Source organism: Falco biarmicus, chromosome 4 (assembly GCF_023638135.1).
Source record: "Falco biarmicus isolate bFalBia1 chromosome 4, bFalBia1.pri, whole genome shotgun sequence".
Lineage (NCBI taxonomy): Eukaryota > Metazoa > Chordata > Aves > Falconiformes > Falconidae > Falco > Falco biarmicus.
Window position 1 is genome coordinate 29,332,715 of NC_079291.1, and position 20,531 is coordinate 29,353,245.

A 20,531-nucleotide genomic window follows, 5' to 3' on the forward strand; every position below is an offset into this window, starting at 1 on the left:
ACTTATTGAAGTATTAATTACAAATAAATACTTCAGATAGTGTACCCCTGCTTCATGTTCATAATATTGTTTGTAAACATATGATAGCATTTACCAAATATTATGTTCATGAAGTTGTTTGTGGAGATACCTGTTAGCATTTGAGAAATGTTATGTTCAGTTTATAGGCTGCCTGCACACTGCTTGCTTTGACTTGCCAACCTTAATTATCCATTTCTTATTAGTGCTCATACAATGGCAGCCTATAGTATCTGCTCTCTTAATGTGTAATTGAAACGTTGTATACAAGTGAATAAGGACCGACTAAAATAAAGTGATAACTAGTAAATAACCATTCCTCTTGATCACACAAATATTCAGGAAACTTTGCAAAGAAATACCAGTCCTCAGACTTAATGAGAACATAAATTAGAACCTGTGATTATTTCTTAATTGGAAATGAAAAAGGAACACAATTAGGGATGGGATGAATGATTTTTAAAAGTCAGAGAAATGTTTACTAAAAAGAACATCATTTGCATTCCTATTTGGCTGGGCCACTTGCCCCTTCTGAAACCTGGTGAAACAAATGAGTGAATACAAATCAAGACGACCTAGTAGGACAGCAAATGGCCATTGCAAAAGCAAAGGCCAGAGGAAAAGGCACGCCACAAAGGCCTCAGTCCCACATTATTTTTTTGCAAGCAGATTTAACTGGGTGTACAGTGCTGAGACACCTTTAGTCAGACATGCCAAAGAAAACAGCAAGGTCATGTCCAAAGACAGTAAAGTAGAACAGAATAATAACTTGATCTGTTACAAAGTTCATATTTTGAAAAGAAAATACTAGAAAACTTGCACAAACATTTTTTCCTGAGAATTTGTCTATTTTTCAACGATTTTTATGTGATAATGTTACTCTTTCCTTCATAGACATGCTGCCTTATTTTCACCGATTTACCCTGACTGTCAAGGAGCTTTCCAGAAAACAGTGGATAAGCTGAGAATTTATGCGGTCCATATCCACTATCAGACAAATCACTGCAAAGTTTCATTTTCCCCCTTGCCTGTCTGACAAAACTGCAAGGCAGCCAAATACAGGTGTTCAGATATATTCAGACAGCACTCTTTTTTCTTTTTCTCTTTTTAATATAATATTTTGTCATTTACTATGGTGAAAACTTTATGGTTGGTAAAGTAAGATCAAGCAATAATTCTAATTTTTTAAAGCCTTTAAAGCAATTTTTTGAGAAATATGGGAGTTTAGACAGCACATTTATTTAGTTTTAATTTTTGTGCTGTCATACATCAGCAGTGAAGTCCTGATTTAGAACACATGCAGCTTGCCTTTGAAGTTTTGGCTGTTTTTTAACAATGGCAAAAAAAGATATAACGAAATTAAACAGCACCAAAAAAATCATAAAACAGGGCTTTTGTGCTCATGATTCATATATTGTTTTTTATGTTTGTTTTTAAAAAAGCTTTATTCTCAATAATCTTTCATGGGAAGCTTTGCTCTGACATACCTTTAGTCATCTAAGCCTTTTCTTCTGCGTTGACCTTTCTTTTCTCATTCCTATCCCCCCAAGTCTCTGAATAGTGCTTTCTAATATCATTCCCATCCAGTAGCAAAATGAGTTTATTGGAATTCTTCTGAAAATTTGAAGTTTAGAAAATGAACAGAGATATGCTAAACTGATTTTTTTGGATGAAGGCAATAAATATTCCAAGTAAACAGGACCTCCACATGAAACGGCTTTTTTCTGCTAGTGCTTGCTGGACTCCCCTTCTGGGTTGTGCATGTGCAGTGGTATACGTGGTGCTTTCGGTCAAGTTACACAACACTGGCATTTTCCAAGGAATTGCATAAAAGCTGATAGTTGCCATTGTTCATTTTTATCCAATGTGTTGCAATGAATACAAGCCAATGCCGTCTTTACTTGTCCTGTGGCCAGCTTCTTCCTGTTATTCTCTCTCCCTTTCAGCTCAAGGACTAAATTGCTAAAACAACAAAGACAGCACAACTGGCTTTATAGTTTTTCTCCTCCTTAGTGTCTTCCATTCACTGGAAAATTTTAGTCTGTACTAGAGGCATCTAAAGGTACCAACACCATGTGCTGCTAAGACAGGTTTTAATTGCAGTCTACCTTCAAAACGTATTGAAAGTAATTTCTAGACAGAACAAGTCCTTAAAGTGTCCAGATGTTTGAAACAGAACATTAAAACCCCTCAAAATTCTTAATTGTTAGCCCAAATATATACATGTACAGTACCACTGTGTATGTGTAGAAGGATATGTGCAGGGCATTTATGATAGCTGAGGGACCTGGAGAAGCAGGGACTGACAAGGGAGCTGGACTTTGAGGCATTGCAGGAAGGTTAACAGCTGCATATCAGCAGTTTACCAGGGACCTCCTCACTCGATGTATCTCTTCCTTCATCTTCACCATCTCATATCCATATGCTTCATCTCTGCATCCCTTTTAAAATACTGCTTACTCTTAACTGTGAAATAATACCAGCTGCACCTGAGGAGAAAGTTCTTTTTGTACTCCAGCTTATTCATGGGTTAGTGCAAAATAACAGAATCAATAGCATCTCCTATGACCAACACTGACACCTGGATTTGTGCCAAAATAGTTAACCCCAGTGAAGTGCAGTGGTAAGCTTATCGTAAAGACACCTCTGATTCCACGATACCTCTCTTAAAATCTATATGAAGAACTTGTGTAAAATTTTGAATGAACATAGAAGGTTCTGCAGTTTATTTTATTTTTATGGATTTCAACTATTAATTTTAGCAACTTAGCCTGTATTAACAGAGAACTTGCTTATGATTTAATTTAATTTCAAATGTAATCCGTGACCTTTCTGTATTTTGAAGCAAATACTGATGGATGGGAAAAAACCCCTTTGATTTTAACATTATCAGGATTCTTCTCCCCTACCTTTAACAAAGGAAAAGTTAACTGTCTTGCCTCTGCTGCTTATCCAGGCTAGTTACTGCTCAGCAGGGAGAGAAGAATCCCTCCAGGCAGATCTGTTGTACCAATTTTCAGAAAGGATGAAGGTCTCTTTGGAATTAAACACCTCTTTATGTTGACCGCCATGGACAAATCTGGATATATTAAGATGTATAATGTTCAGAAACCCAAATTTAGAGAGGAGAAGCTAATTTATGGCTCTAAACTATGACTCTACAACCAGGCAGGTAAAATTTGCTTTCAGCTACCAAGGTCATGCTTTGGCATTGTGAACACAGTATGGTCAGCAAGAAGCTTCTCAGGTAAATATAAAATTAGAGATAAACAAGTTTAGATTAAGTAGACTATGCCACTGTTATTACTTCAATAAAAATTATTCTTGCTAAAGATTTTATAAGGAATAGATTTCAAATTCTTTTTTTTATTTAGGCAACTTATAATACTAATATCATAATAAAATATTAATATTTTAACTCTATAGTTACTAGCTATTTATAAAATAGTTTATATATAATCTCCATATATAATGTATCTATAATAATCATTCAAGTCTCAAGTGAGCAAGAGTATTTCTATAAAGAAATCACGAAAATGATGTAGAAATTATGGTTCTACTTGTAACACAGAAGTCTTATTAGCATGTCGTAATAATAATCTTTTTAGCTTTAAAGCTTATTCATCTATGAATATCTTGTAGAATATTTCCAGATTTATAAACTTTGAAAATAATTATACGCAGACAGAAGATTTCTATGCCAAATTTGTGCTATTACTCCCAGTCATAATTCCTCAGACTACACTTCTTTTAACTCAAAAGGTTTGTTATCCTATCAACCCACTTTGCACCTTGCTTTCTTTGGCTAAGAAATACATCATCTGCTCTTTTAAGCTGTGTTCAGTAACTTAGTTCAATCTCCCCTATCACATTTTTATCCTACTGTTCTTTTCCCTTGAATATACTGGCACTTCTTTGCTAATAACACCACAAAAACCTGGTAAGTGGTACACGTTTACCATGGTGGCTTTTAGATATCCCAGAAAAGAAAAAAAAAGGAATTTGGCCATTTTTCCTGGTGTTTTAGGAGTTAAACCATCCAGTCAAAAGAATGGTTCCAGCTTGGAACCTCTGAACATCTGAACCTCTGACATCCAGCCTTGCCGTCCTCATACCTGGGATTTCTCAGGCTGAAGCACAGGAAAATGTCTGATTCCATCATGAATTAATTTGCTGCTCTCAATCCCTTTCTTTCAGATTAGAGGTTGACATATCCTAAGCATAAATATCTATATCACTTCAAAAAGGAGACATTTGAAAAAGGGGAATGATTGTTTACTTTAGAGAGATAAATTGAAGCAAGTGAAAATTTTGAATCTCCAGGGATATGCTCCAAGAGTGAAATCTGCACAGATCAGTCTCCCATAGGTAGTAAGTGGTACAAGTCATTGATCTGAACCTAACACAGAAGGTACAGTTCAGTAACATAATTATAATAAAATAGACTAGGGAATATTCCTGTAATAGTGAGAGAGGCCTTTTCTCTGAACTTTTTTGATTGTATGCTCATTTTTGATGCTTTTCTGAACCAGAGTCTACTAACGGTTCATCAGTTTTCTTAAAAGTTAAGGAAACATTTTGGGCAAACCAATATATTTCCCAGATGCACAGTTTTTCAGTTTTAATAAGATGAAAAATAAAAACAAGTACCGAGCAAGGATGTTGTTATCCAATGGACTAAATTAGGTAGAGTCACGATGACAAGAAGGATGGAAAAATTTTGAAGGAAAAAGCAGGTTACTCAAGACATAATGTTTGACATCTGGTTTATGATAGTCTGTCAGTAGTCAGCCAAAGTCAAAAGGCTGCTGTTGTCTTGCAGATGAAATATATCTAGAACAGTGTTGACTATTTACTCCAGGGGTCCTCAAACTTTTTAACCAGGGGGCCGGCGCGGATGCAGTGGCAGGCAGTCATCTGCGGCTGCTTGGTTTCCCCCCCAACCCCCGGCGGGGGGGTCTGTAAATACCGAGGGCCGGATTGAGGACCCTGGGGGGCCATATCTGGCCCGTGGGCTGTAGTTTGAGGACCCCTGATTTACTCAATTAAATATATCCTCTCAGTTTCTGCTTGAAGTACATATCCTACCTTGGAATAAAAGATATTTTTCACTTTGTCTCTTAAGAATACTGGGTTTAGGTGTGGCAAGTTCTGATGGTCAGTGTATGTCATACTAGAGGTGATTATGTCTAGTTACCCTTGTTATAAGATGGCCAGTTCCATTACAATCAATTATACAATTTTCTTTGAATGTAATGAAACATAATAAAAAACTAGATCAATCACCTATCAGTATTTTTGAAAATTTTATGCAAAAAATGAAAATTAGTGGTATCTTTCTAATTTTTTTCTTTTTTAACCATGAAATGCAGATTGCAATAAAGACTCTCATTTGATCTGAATGGAAGACATGTATTTTATGTTCCAAAATTCCTCTTCCCTCCCCTCCCCTCCCCTCCCCTCCCCTCCCCTCCCCTCCTCTCCTTCTCCTTCTCCTTCTCCTTCTCCTTCTCCTCCTCCTCCTCCTCCTCCTCCTTCTCCTTCTCCTTCTCCTTCTCCTTCTCCTTCTCCTTCTCCTTCTCCTTCTCCTTCTCCTTCCCCTTCTCCTCCTCCTTCTCCTTCTCCTCCTTCTCCTCCTTCTCCTCATTTTCTCTGTTTCCCAACTTTATGATGTCTGTGATAAAGTACTAAATTTGATAAGGTAGATTCAATTTCCTATTGTTTTTTGAAAGCGCTATGTAAAAACTTGTCTTCATTAAGTGCCACTGGGAGTCCAACACCACATAACTAATCAGAGAATTCAGTAGCTTCATGTCCACAAGTTCAAAGGGGAAAAAGACATCCTGTTTGCTGTTTTGTTTCACACAAGCTATTAAAACTGCACAGACCCCCTTAAGTGTTTTTTAAAGTAATCTTCTTTATTCCCTATCAGTAACCTAAAACATTATAAAACCCAGTCCCAGTTTAGATAATTTTCAGATATGTAATGCAGTTTGGAAAAAAACCCTCAGTGATTCTTAATGAAGTGGAAGGACTGAAACTCCTGGTGGATACAAACAATTCAGACTTACTACTTTTTCCATATCCCTTAAAGATCTTGGCTTAGTCATTCTGTTCAACTTTTGTGACCTCAATGTTTTTCCTCAAAAGGCATGCTGGGAAATTCCCAGAGGTGTGCACTGTGTGTGGGAATGTATATACCCAAAAAGGGTCAAAAGAAAAAAAATTACATGGTTCAGAACATATGCACTGTCTTCATGTATATTCTATAAAGCTACAGTTGATGCAGTTAACACCAGTAGAAAAAAAGCTTTGATCACAAGGTCATATAAACATCACAATTTTTTGGATAAGTGCTTTGATGTAGCATATATGTTAATTAAATTACAAGTTTTGAAATAACATCTTATCATTTGATCAATAGATTTTCCTTACTGTTTTTCCCAGGGCTTGAGGAAGGTTTGAGAAGGTTGCTTACTTGGATGCTTGGGTGAATGAAAAATTAACTTAAGCTGTTAATGTTAGCTTCTGAAGTTTCAGGAATACTAGGTTCCTCTTTACCACTTTTACTTGCGTGCTAATATGCTTTGGATCATTGGACATGAATATGCAACTATTTTAAAGCTGATTACACAAAATTTCTTTAAATTCCTGGTAAATTTGTTAGTACACAGAGCAGTCATATTCAAACATGACCTTACTGCAAAGCTGATCCTCCAGTGTAGGAACCATAAAAGATGCTTCCTGCATGTGGAAGGAACTATAACTTTCAGCCAAAAATACAGGATTTCTTTGCAATAGTCATATCTGAGACTATAGAAACTGTCTTTTTTAATAGAAATAAAATAGACACAAAGATGAACAACTGGATTTGATTTGTTACTAGTCAATACCTTTTTTCCACAAAAAAACAAGAATTATTCTTTTCATTTTTATCTTTTTTTTTTTTTTTAGAAATTACATATTTTTAATTGAAGGAAATAACAATGTCTTTTGTCTTCAATTTTCAAAAAGAAATTAATATGAACATTTTCAAAAGAAAATGTATTTGTGAAAATATATATATTTAAAATTGACTTTATATATATAGGAATTTTTAAATTGATCTTTTCTTTGCAAACCTTAAACAGTGCTTAATAATATGAAAAGATACAGAAGAACATACAAAATATGCCTAAACTGCAATCATAAATGAAAATATAAATTATGTGGCAATACATGTGAGTGATCATCTTTTATAACAACACAATCATAGAATTAATATTTAACATTACATAACCACATTAGGAAAATAATTTTGAAGCTGGTACATTTAAAACAGACATTTTACTGAAGGATGCATTCCACTATTAAATGAACAGCTTTGTTTTATTTTGCTTTTAGAGATTGCTAATCCATTTTAAGTAAGTAAAAAACAGATTTAGAAACCAACCCTCACAACCAAACTGCATCTAAATGGATGCAATGCCAGATACTAAAAAGTTTTTGGTCACCATATAGCCAGAGAACCAGTCTTTTACAGGGAGGAACCTAAAGAAAAGGGCTAAGCCCATGGATCAAAGGATACAGATTATTTGACTCGTGCTAATTTTTACTACCATAAACAGAAACCAGAGAGTAACTGAATTTTGATTAACTAATAATATTTTGCTGTTCTGTCTACATATTATTTTTAGTTTCTTCTAAAGAAGACCTTCCAAGATCTTTCCCTTGGTCCATTTTAGTGTATATGAATCATAATCAGTGGTGGGAAGAAAAGAAGGAGTTTAAAGTAAATAAATTACTACTTAATGCATTTCAAATGGATTTCTGTTACAGCAGGATGACTCCTTTTTCTTTCCAAGTTAATTCTATAAAACTTCAGAAAGTATTTAAACAGCAGCTTTAATATGTGAATATGCTTTTGAAGAGTTTTTAACATTTGTTTTTTTACATATTAATACCTACAGTGCAAGGTCTGTCCCTGTAAACATTACTTATTTTAGTCAATCTTAATCAGATTGGTGGAGTGGTCTCAATCAACAGGACTGCTCGAAGTGAGTAAAAGCTTGTGGGATTAGGACCTACATTCTTGCATTTCCAGCAACTGTTTGGCAATTAGTTGGTACAAGCAAGAATTTCCTTAAAAAAAACACCACCACCACACTCCCAAAACAACAAACAAAGTAAAATAAAATGCTGGGGAAAAAGCAGGGATTTTTTTTTTTTTAAACATGCCAGTGTTGGAAACCTGCACCGTTTTATTGCAGGTTTCATGATATTAAGTGTTTGCATTAAACCTATCGTAATCAGGAGATTGCAATGGAGTCTCACAGTCCAATTGATAAAGAAATGGCTGCAGGGAAAAGATTAATACATGAAGGAATTCTGTTCTGGGAGCTCAAAAAAAAATAAAAATCTGGTTAGTATTTTAGTAACTCTTACAGCTTTTTTGAGGTCCAAAGCAGTGTGTTTTAATTTCTAGAATTGGTAGTATTGATATTCTATTTAAACAATTAATTAAGATGCAAGCATCCTGTGTTGTGCTGCATAATATGTGACTTTTTGAAACTGCTGCCATGAATTGATGTTTTTAGTTTAATCACATGGGTAAGCACTCATTTCCCTCTACCTACAAAGAGATTTAAAAATGTCTTTTTTTCTTTTGAACCAATAGTACCTTGAACTTAATTTTTTAAATTTTATTTTATATGTTTGCTTGGGTAAAGAAAACGGCAACGGCAACTAAGACAATTGCCTGGGATCAAAGCTAAAAATACCAAGAAAATCTCTTCAGGTCAGTGAAGAATTGCTGGTGCTGATACTGGTCAGACCTAAAATGTACTTGATACTGAGATAGTGTGAAAAAGATGGGTTTGCAGACTGAAAAAACAGATGGCCCCTTATCACCCCATGGGGCTAAACACACAAGAGCAAACTTCAGAGACGCCTTACCCTTACCTTGTCTGTCCCTATCAGGATGGACTGTTATATTGAGGGTTATTGCCTCTCTAGCCCTCCCTGTGATCAGCTTTTGAAGTCCATGGCCAAGAGGCCAGTGTGAGAATATCACCCCAGATAAGAGGTGTTTGCTCTGTGAAATATTCAGGACAGGAATCCATGGACCCTGTGATAGTTCAGCAGGGAACCACAAACTCCAGCTAATATCTTCTAATCCCCTGTTGGTTTGAGAACTACCCACCATAAAAAGCATAACTGGCTGTTTATTTGCGCAGGCAAGAGATAACATCTTAAAGTTACAGTCTGCCTTAAGTAGTAGGGATGTGAAGCCCAAAGAAATGAACCATCCAAGCTCATAATCAGAACTGTGTGTGCTCCCTTCTTCTCTGCCTAATGACATGTAAACATTTTGGCTGGTGTCTCTTTTGAAAGATATTAATCAAATCTATTGGTTAGAAATCACAAAGGATAGTCCAGTCTGCAAATTACATGTCTTCTTTTATAGCATTCTGAAGCTGTGAACAATATGTTAAAAATTTTCCCATGGCACAACCAAGTAAATACTTGTGGCACATTTCTATTTATTACAGAGAATAGTTAAATTCTAAGACATAAATCATGCTCTTCTACTAAAGGCTTTACAAATTCCCAAAGACAAGCCTAATTCCCAATGCAATGATGCTATAAAAGATCAGACACTTTGTTATGGAGAAATCCACATTTGGAGATGTCTTTCAACAATTTTCTATCAGGATCCAGTCCTGTGAAAGGCACATGCAAGTTGCTGAACACTGTGTCAAGCCCCATTAGTTTCAAAATGGCTCTAAAAACTTATATTTAATTTGCTGTATTTAAATTGTAATCTGACAAGTTTAATACTGCCTAAGCAAAGAAATTATTTTTCCTTTTCTTTCTTCTACTAAATGTGACAGTCTTTTGGTTTCATTAAGGAAAAAGATTTCATAAGTTTAAATTTCAGAACTGAGAGAAGTTGCCACCAATTTTTACCTTTTTCGCACCCCTCACATCAGTTATTGTCATTAGCCAATGGCAATACTGTAGCATGAAAGAAAAAATAACAAGAGGTAGGTGAAGAGATAAGGGAAGATGACTGAAAAGGGAAAATAATTCTTAATGGTTCTGTAGATCCTTTTTCCCCCCATTGCAATCTATCCTCTGCCCTGTCCCCAGCAACTGCCCTAAATCAAGGAAGTGGCACCTGATGCATTCTGCAGATGGATCAGCACTGTATACTGGAGCATAGTATACAGGTGGTTTTTCACTTGTACGAGTCAGTTAACTAGCCTGCAGACAGATCTGTTTGTGCGACAGGAGTGGGAGTGGAAAATGGAAATCTCTCCTGGCTGATTTACGGAAAGAAAGGCTAAGTGAAAGTGAAAGAGCAGGTCAAACCAGTGCTAATTTATTAATATTTCTAACTGCTCTCACTTCCTGCTTAGGTAGACCCTTTCTGGAAGGCACACCAGTTTTCACCCAGTGAAAACTCTGGACAACAACGAAACCAGTGCTAAGATTCCGAATCCTTCAGATGTGTTTTAAATACGTGTTCAGTTAGACATGAGTGCCCTGAAGTCTGAAGACAAGGATTTCTCTGGCCTCAGTAAATGAGGTGAATTGTTCACCAGTCTGTTTCTCTTGGTTCAAATCCATGATGCAAGCCATTGACACATGCTTACTTGACAGCATGTGAAGGCAGATTCCTCAACTCAACATTAGAGTTGTCCATTTATATAGTAAAAAAAAAAAAAAAAAAGAAAAGAAAAGGGGGGGACATATACTCTTATATCTTCACCTTCACCTTTGCCTTTTGCTATGCTATGTCCTAGAGAGGACATTAATTTTATACAGTGAATTCCAATCTTCGCTCAATTTCCATGAACATGATTTCTGGAATTTTCTATATTTTTTATTCATAAATGTAAATGTAGTGTAAATGTCAATAATGTATTGGCCGCTGGAGTCACTGGCAAATAATTCACTGATATCTGCAGTGCAAGAGAAAATCTGAGTACAAATGCAGGAGTAAATGCAGCATAATCTGGCTTTGGAGACTGGGCAATCCAACAGTTATGTTACGGCAACCACTGTTGTGGGCTAGGAGGAAAAAGAAAATACTTTCCTTCTCCTGGTAAATCCTATGAAAATACTCATCTCTGAGGGTAAGTCACCAATGAACTTTTCATCTATTTTGATGCCTTTTGTATTGTACCCAGCAATCATTCAATTAGTATTCAAGAAATCACCCTCGAGAAAACCCAAACTTTGCTTTCCAATGTGAACAACTGGAAGCAAAGTCTTGATGATACATTTTTTTGCTGCCAGTCACTGGGTACCCTGTAGTTTCCAAGAAACAAAAGGAACAAAATGAAAATTTCTGATGTGAATCACGAGACTCTCCCGTGAAAAACTTTATGAATGATCATTGTTCCACCCCACCTCCAATGCTTTTAGCTCTGTGTCAAATGCTCAAGATCTGTCCTGCTGGATAACAATCTTATCACCTCCAGTACCACAAAGATAACTAAATTATGTCAACCAAAATCAAATCTCTGTACTCAGAAGAATTCAGAAAAGAAAGCAGTTGGGGCAACTGAGTTCATTTAACAGCTTTCTGCTACCAAGAGGTATCCTACTCCATGTCTCCCTTTCTCTACTGCCCCTACCCCACTTCCACTAGCTGTGGCACACATTGGTCCCTCCATAACCTGATTCAGCTTCACAGCCTAACAGAAACCTCTTCACTTTTTTGGTTGATTAAATTTTCTTATGGGTTGATGAGTCAACGCTGCATGTGTTTACAGAGATTTAAGAAGAACTAGGGCCAGTGCAAGGTAAGTAATGGACAATTCAGAAAAGCAAGGGGCATGCGAGCACCCTTTACTACATCAATGAGTTATTGGAGCAGCTCACACCATCTACTGGAAGTGCACTCTGAAGCACTTATTGCCAGACTTTCCAAAATCATAGCTTCTTCTGCTGATATCTGGGTCAAAAAGACTTTCTTGCTTGTGAAAAGAAAAAATTAGACATGACATCATAAAAACCTGCAGTGCTATTTTTAGAGACTTGAATTGTGTTTAAACAGCTACCAAGTCAAAACAATTATTCTGTTAGCCAGCTGTCAATTTGCATGAACTCTTTTTGCCTGCCTTCCTTTATCATTTATATATTACCTTAGCCCCAGTAGTCCCAGTCAAGACCCTTTCTTGAAGGGCCTATCGGACAATCAGAAGAAAGTGTAGTACCTCCCAAAAGACATTGCAATCACTCTACCCTAAATAATTCACAGTCAGTAAACGGTTACAATATTTCTTGGGGATTTCTTTAGAAATTAAGCACTTCCAGGAAAAAAACCCCACCAATCATAGATATTATTTGCAGTACTTGAAATACTCAGAATAGTCACATAGAATATTTTAGAGATAGTGAGGCTGGCACATAGGAAACCTTTTCTCTGAAACATAGCTGAAGTACCAGTCTTAGATCAGTTCTACATTTGAATTTGGTGATACGCAGTTCTAGCATCTTCCTTTGGTCTGTTTCTAACATGCATTCCAAGATACAGTAGGACAGTTGTGAAGACTCAAGAAAACATTGGTCATTGAAGAGAAATTTCATTAAGTGATTTTTGCTTGAAGCCTTTAATGTCTGAGTGTGCCATGACATACTTATTTGTAAGGATCTTGCAAGCCATCTATTTATAGGTCTCATTTAAAACTCCCAGTGATGGCAAATACATCATACTAGATCACTTGTTTCAGTGATCAGTCATCTCATTATTAAACCTGTACATGTTACTTCTGAATTTGCTTGTCCCCATATGCAAGGTGGTTTAGCTTTTTATAGCATTGTATGCTACATCCAGAGACCTTGTTATCAAAAATCATTACTCCCTGTGAGAAGCTGGAACTGAAATGTGAAGGGCAAAGCAGAAAAAAACAGGATAGGTCCCCAATTTCAACCTGGTTGCTCTTACTTGTATTCTGAGAAGTACCACTTTCAGCCATGAGAAAAGATGTCTCAGTGGAAGACCTGTAGGCTACATGTAAGTCAGCAGCCCTTTTTACACATTAATTTCTGCCACTTATGCTGACATATCCTTTGGAAATAACCTGTTTAGATCATTAATTGTTTCCTCTGCTGTGATTCATCAGACATACTGTGCACTGTTAAACAGAGTCCTCTAAGTTTACCTGCCGAGGGCTCATGAGGAGGGAAATTGTTCATAGCTTTAGCACATTTTTCATTGGTCCCACTTGAATGGAATGTATCACAGGGCAATGCAACTTTTGATAAGTTAAGGGAGTTATTGCAATTTTCTCAAATAACAAATAAAAACTTTAAAAGTTGCAAATCAGCTTTGTTAAGAGTGAGTTATATTCTAGACACTGGGTCAACCTTGCATCACAAATTTGGCATAACAGTAGACAGGTTTCCAAACTGACAAAATATAATTCACTCTTTAAATGCCTGCAGTGGTATATTTCCCTACTGTTAATTGCTGATCTTATTTTGCACTTTGGTGTCAAATAGCATCTTTGGAATAAGAGAGTAAAGCAACAGGAAGACTCCAGGAAATCACCATAGCCCTTAACAAATGCAGTGCTTCAGGTAGATAAGTAATCTGAAAGAAATCTTTATTCTTGCTTGACACTTCTCTATTTACTTTATTCTTTTATGGAATGGTCACCATTTAATGAGCAATTACATACAATATTTACTTGAACAGTAAAGTGATCTCAGTGACTTTGACGCAAGCATGATTCTAAGGGCTGCTCTATAAAACAAAGTACTTCACCTCAGGATAGTGTTACAGGGAAAACTTCAGTCAGCAGAGCTAAATTTAAAAGCAGTGCTATTGAAAGATCTAACAACTTGCAAATTTATGATCAGATCTGGTAGCTATTCTTCAGACCTGTTCTCTGCACAGAATTCAAACGGTGTGATAATACAATACATTTTAGCAGAAGTTATAAAAATTAACTATTAAATAAAGCACTGACTGTTTCAGCTCCATTTTCAGTAGTTCCACCTAAGCATCATCAGGATAAGATAGAAGAGTTCATTCATACTCTTTAGGCATCTCCTTACCATTCTAAATATAAAACTCCTTTATCCCCTTTATTTCTTCCCCCATTTGTTTTCTTCTACTTTATTGTCAATACTATTTTTACTGCTCCAGTACAAAAAAGTGGATTTGATAAAATTATGGTTTTAATACGTAATATATTGTGTTGATATTTTATCTGTTACTTTATTGAAAAAATAATACCTTTTTAGTAATAAAAAGGAAATATTAGGCTAGTCAGGAACTGACACATGTTTTCCTCTCATCTGATCATAGTTTACAGTAAAATTAAAGCACCTTTATAGTCTCTGATCTAAACAAAGAGATCTCAATGACATCAATAGTTACTCTGCATAAGACAGTACATGAGAGAGCTCTTGCTGCTGCATCCACCTTCACCATACAGCCTAGGGAACCATTTTAACAAAGAAACTTGGACAATTATGCCAATGCTAAATATGGACTTGACAATACAAAAGATACTCCACTATTCTGGCTAATGAAGTTAAGCTTGAGTCATAAGAGAGTAGCCATAGGAAGTAGAATCTGAGATAAATTGCTTGGATATCCCTGACAATCTGAGACAGATCCTACCAGAATTTAGAGAAGCTCTTGAGGAGGATTTGGCACCTTTAATTGATGCAAGACCTCAGGCCAAGAGGGCTACCACAAAGGTTTAACATGCCAAGTGCTTCGTTTTCTTTGCTTTGCTTTTTGATGTTAAACTTGGTGCAGTTATCATAGCATAAGGACACAGGCAAGGCAGAGTTTGTGAGTGGAGATAATATCTTTATCAGAAAGAAAGGGTATATGTAGAAAAACAAACTTCTTTTCAGATGTAATCTCTGTTTTTCAGAAGACCTTCAGGACAAAGTGGTTGTGCACTCAACAGTATACCTACTGTTTCTAATTATGCTAGGCGTTCTTATAAACAGTGTTGTCTATAAAGCTTGCCTTTTCTTACTAAGATATCAGGAATATAGCTGGTTCCAAAGGCCTGAGAGCTTCCCTGCAACAGAAAGTTTGCCATATGCCACGAGTCATCTCAAGTCTTTGCAGCTCATTTTTTTTCTTAACAGAATATAAAAGCCATCACAAAGTTTATGCACATGGATTGAGTATATGATTCAAGATGTGTATGTGTACCTGGGTATATACAAGCACCTTTTGAAATGGTAACACTTCATTAAGAGAAAGGACTGGAACAAAGAGCCAACACAAAATAAAATGTGGCTGTGAAATCCTCAAAGTCAGGATTGAAACAAATGTTTTAGTTAATATTCAGCCTCAATTCTGTATTGCACCTAACAAATTCTTTTTTGAGGCCAGGTAAAAGTTAGTTAAATATTCATTAGTTTAGTGAAAAATTTTCTCCTCAAAACATTAACAGATGAGGATGCATCGCAAAGGTAGTTGAAGAAAAAGATTTACTTATGGGAAGTGATTTGAAAAGTGTCATATGAAAGGAAAGAGCTTCCCTGCCAATCCTTTTCAAACACTACCTCTTTCTTTCAATGGAAAAAGACTATTAGTGATTTTGTTACTTAATGGGACTGGAGATAAATTAGGCAAGTGAGATATTGCCTAGCACTGCTATCATCACTGATCTCAGTTGGCCGTCTTCTATTCTACACCCTTCTAGAGGGGCTGAGATTCACCTCAACTGTGAGAAATCTTGACATGCACATCAAACCCATGCATTTAAAATCAGCTGCAAAAATATATAGGACTACTTTGTTTCTGTTGTGTTTGTTTCCTAGTCAGACATGGCAGCTCTTCAGTAAATCAGGTTGCATGTCGATAAAGCAAAAAATTAAAATACTGGGTTAAAGCAGGTTATAATTTACACCTATCAAACTGCATAGATTTAGTAAACCATTTTTTTCTGTATGTAGTTGCCTGCTCTGTGGTTACTCCAAAGGCTGCCACTAGTCCAATTTGTTATCTTCATTGGATGGTTTTTACTTAATGACTTGGGAGTGCTGATTTGTTAATACATTTTCATTTTTTCTCTTTGACTGTACTCTGAAGGAAAGACATAAATAATTCCTTATCAAGAATCTAATGTCTCCCTAACTATCTTTAACAGCAAGGTTAGTAGCTAAAGACCCATCTTCTCTCGTTTGATGTCAATCTCTTCCTAATTTATATATGTAAAATTTGTATTTGGCATAGAAATCAGAAAATTCAATGTACTAAGTATACACAAAGTGCTAAAGATTTATAAAGAAAGAATATTTACAGGTTGAACTTTATTTTGCATTTACTCGTTTTGGGCATAATTCTAATTATTACAAACAAATTATATTAAAAAGTTGCATGAATATCTGTTTTTAGTCTTTATTATGAAAGTTTCTCTTTGGACTTTATTTTTTTTAATAGACTGCTCATATTTCTACATACCACGTATAGTATGCCATGTTCTAAAATGGTATGGTGGAATGTGGAGAATTTTGTTTTGGGGAAATAATAAATTCCTTTGGCTCTGTACAAAAGGCTTTATTCATCCCTCAGGTGCATGATCATTATCTGGATCTATCTTGGCTTTTCCCTTAATTTAAACAAGAGCCACCTACTGTAAAATCATCTTTTTTGCTTACAGACACGTGTAACTTGCAGATGTGCAGCCTCTTATATTAAAAAATGTACTGATTTCCGTTTCTAAAAAAGTTATGAAGACTTAACTAATTAATAAATGAATGAAAATTAACACTGATTCCAATAACAAACAGTTTTTCTTGCTTTCAGGTTGAAATCCAGTCTAACCTGAGAGGAAAATATGAATCATATTGCAATTTCTAGTGAAGTTGTTGATGCTGCTATGCCAGAATATCATGTATGCCAAAGCATCTCATTAGAGCATCATGCATCCTTCAGGGACATGTTGCATGCATTCTCAGATGCAAAATACAGAAAATTATACAATGTTTCTCAACAAAGTATCTATTGTGTACTGGTTGAAGGCTCATCGTCCTACCACATAAGCTCATGGAATGGTGCCTCTGACGAGGAACCATATTTACGGAAAAAAATCAGTGAGTAAACCTCTTACAAAGGGCTTTTTCATGCATAGTGTTTTACTAAAAATCATAATACACAGAGAAGTGAAACTCAAACATGCATATAGGCTGCTACGTTCCTTTCCTCTCTAGTGCAACCACTGCATTAACCTGAAAATCTGTGCTAAAACTCAATATGCCTTATTGCAGCCACAGAGTCGTTCCCTTTCCACTTGTGCCTGTGTGAGTGTCTTTGGGTGGGCCCTCGCACTGCTCTCTGCATTCCTGCTTTCCATAGCATGTCACTGTGGACAGTTACTCTAGCTCTCCATCTATCCTTTTGTGCCTGGTATTCAGGGGAACCTGTGCAGCATGCAGTTAAAATGAAAATAAAATATGTGTCTTTTCCCTGCTCCTCCTGAGGTAAACCCCAACTTCGTTCTACTGACCTGTAACAAAAGGCAGAGGTCAGAAGGACAAAATTCTCTGAGCTGGAGTCCATTTGTGCAGTCTGTTAAATGCCATTAGGTCTCATCGACTTCTCCAGACTTTTCCCAAGGCATTTGTCATTAGCAGCAGAGATCCATATTTAATAGTTTTTTAAGTGTTATTATGAATTTCTTGAGATATACTGAAGAAAAGTATATATACTGAAGAAAATTATTCACAGCATTGCATTAGGAAATCATTTTGTGTTGTCTTATGGAAAGGGATTTATATATAGTGATGTCACAGCACACATTACTCTGCAGAGAGTTACTCTGTTACCCAGCCCTGCTTAACATCCCAGGCTCAGAACCAGTTTGGCCATGATACTCTGTAAGAACTAGTGACTTTGGAGTGCTACATATGAGACACTTCAGACAGACCTGCCTTTCAGAAACTATTAATTGTCTGCCATGAGCACACATTTTGGAGGACTGAAATGGACATCCAAACATTGAGACCCAACAGAGTAGTCTTTTAGAAAACTTTGGCCTTCATGAACACTGATGTAATTCAGGATTAATGCCATCAAGCTGAAAAGATTACAATAACAAAGAGCAATATGAGATTGGATTTAGGCCTCCAAAGTCTAAAATCTCCAATATATATTTAAAGAGAAATAACTTACTCCAGCATTTGGAAAATGAAGCCTATCAAAAAGCATGAAACCTCTAAAATGTTAGTTGAATGCCAGAAAAGTAATGCTTTAAAAAGTCAAGACAAAAATGCCAAGAGGAACAGAAAGGAGTGATCCAGAAACACTAATGTGTTTATTTCTACCCTGTCTGTGAGCTGAGTGAGACCCGCAGCTCCATGGGCATCTCTAGGCATTAACTGACATAGAGTGTCTGCCCTCAGTGGCACGGGTGTCACCTCACGGAATTGAAATATGGATGTAAGCTGGAATTAAAGTAAGGTTCCTAACTAGAAAAAATGCAAACTCCAAAACATGAGCCTTATGATGATACCTACATTTAGCCGTGACTTTGTACCCGCCCAGTGGAGGGTCGTGGCCTTCCACGGCATCAAATCCCGCTGACACCAGGACAATCTCTGGATCAAACTCATTGGCAGCTGGCATAATCACAGTCCTGTAGAGTGAAAAAAACCAACCTGTTAAAAATTAAAAGAACTTGTATCCTCATGATATAAATTGCCACAATCTCAAAAATCCACAACAGAAGATATTTTCTTTTAATTAAACCGATCTTCATGGTAGCTGTCCAAAACCAAACACAGTCCAAGGCTTCAATTAATTTCTTTCTATATTCACTCTTTTTTCTTTTCTACAATTGAGGAAAAAAAATAAATGCAGGTACATGTGAAAGCCTCTAATATTACACACACATCTGTGCCTGTTTTATTCTGCTGCCTATAAAAAGCTGCCTCTTCCAGGGAAGTGACTAATGGTTTACAGAGAGCACTCAAAGCCTGAGTGGAAACCCGGACTGCTCCAGTTAGTGCGAACTTGGTGTAAATTTGAACTATAAATTTCTTTTGGGAAAATGTTTGCTTTCCAAACTTCTTTTTTTTCTTCTTAACATTTTTAAATGTTTGTCGAGGTGGGGGGTGACTCTAGCAAAGGAAAAACATGAAATTCCCTTAATCAAATCCAGACTATGTTGTCAAGCCTTTCCAAGGTCAAGCATAACAGGAATGTGACAACCACAAACTAGTGACAGCAACCCCTGCTGGTGTCGGAAGATAATTCAGCCCTTCACAGTCACAAAGATTCCACTTTTTTAACCCATTCCTTGACAAACTTCCATGGGGATATTTTGTTTCTTTGGTTTTGCTCTTATCCAAACTCAAAACATTGAAGATGTGTTGAAGGAGAAGACAAAAGCCTGCGTTCTGCACTCGAAGCTGCTTTCTTCCAGGCTGAATTTCTGAAGGGAAAGCATCCAGGTGGTTTTTACTAGTGCAACAAATACTGAGCCTGTAATGACTGGGCTAGTGAGGAGAACATCACTAATATTAAAAGCCAAATACACAAATGAATGTTCTATTCCAAATATAGTAACTCAAGGAAATCTCAGTTGATCTGCACTGGTCAAAACCTGAAGATCAATTCTGCGCATGTGTAATATCATTTGCTTTAGTTCAATATTTACTTTTTTATCATTTAATTAATTTATGCCAAAGAGATCATGTTTTTGTGGAAAGATTAAGGTTTTCTGTGGGGGGAAAAAAGTTCATTAATATTTTAACAACTTCTTAGATTTTCCTTTAGTTCAGTTTTTGATCTGTTTTATAAACCTGATTTTGTTCTGTTTTCCACAAAGGTAATTTTCATATTAGGAAAGTGTTCCTTATATATATAGTCAGAGAAAAAGTGAATTCAGAATAAGGAAAAAGACTTTGTCAGGGCATACAGCATTTCAATGAATATTGTTTTACATTAGAAAAAAAAGATAGAAGCAACTCCATTTTTCTAGTGAATTTGCTGAAATTGCACTATGAATGTCTGCAGGCAAAGTGATGCAATTTGTGAAATATTCCTTTTTTTACATGTCATTAGTAGGCCTCTGCTGAAGCATGGATTCCAGTATGGACGCAGACCAACTTGAGAGAACAAAAGGAAAGAAAAAAATTCTAAAAAGCATGACCCAAGTGTATAAAATGATAGAATTATAATTGTTTGATTCACATAACATGAGAATAAACATTATAAAAGTCCAAAAATATATAGGTGGTTGTTGCAGGAGGAAAGAAATATTCCGCATTTCCACTGTGGATAGGACATGAAGTAGTTGCAGCAGGAAAGCTGTAGTTCAGACACCAGAAAAAGCTTTTTAATAGTAAAGACAGATAATAATTTAAATAAAATATTTAAGAAAATTAAAGAGTCTCCACCTCTTTAAGGTTTTTATAATAGTTAAAACAGATATCCATCAAACTTGCTACAGGTTCAAGCTGACACGGCCTTGAGGCAGAAGGTCAGATTACTTCCTTTCTAGGTCTTTTTTCCTGTAGTTCCATGATGTGTAACTATATAA

The 20,531-nt window shown here is 36.1% G+C and overlaps 1 protein-coding gene across 1 annotated transcript in view; it reads right to left on the minus strand.

Moving 5' to 3' along the window:
- HDAC9 (histone deacetylase 9) overlaps nucleotides 1–20,531 on the minus strand; it is a 485,255-nt gene that overhangs the window by 43,880 nt on the left and 420,844 nt on the right. The window contains exon 23 of the mRNA XM_056333956.1: nucleotides 18,505–18,623. Coding sequence (XP_056189931.1) covers nucleotides 18,505–18,623 — 119 coding nt within the window. The remainder of the gene's footprint in view (nucleotides 1–18,504; nucleotides 18,624–20,531) is intronic.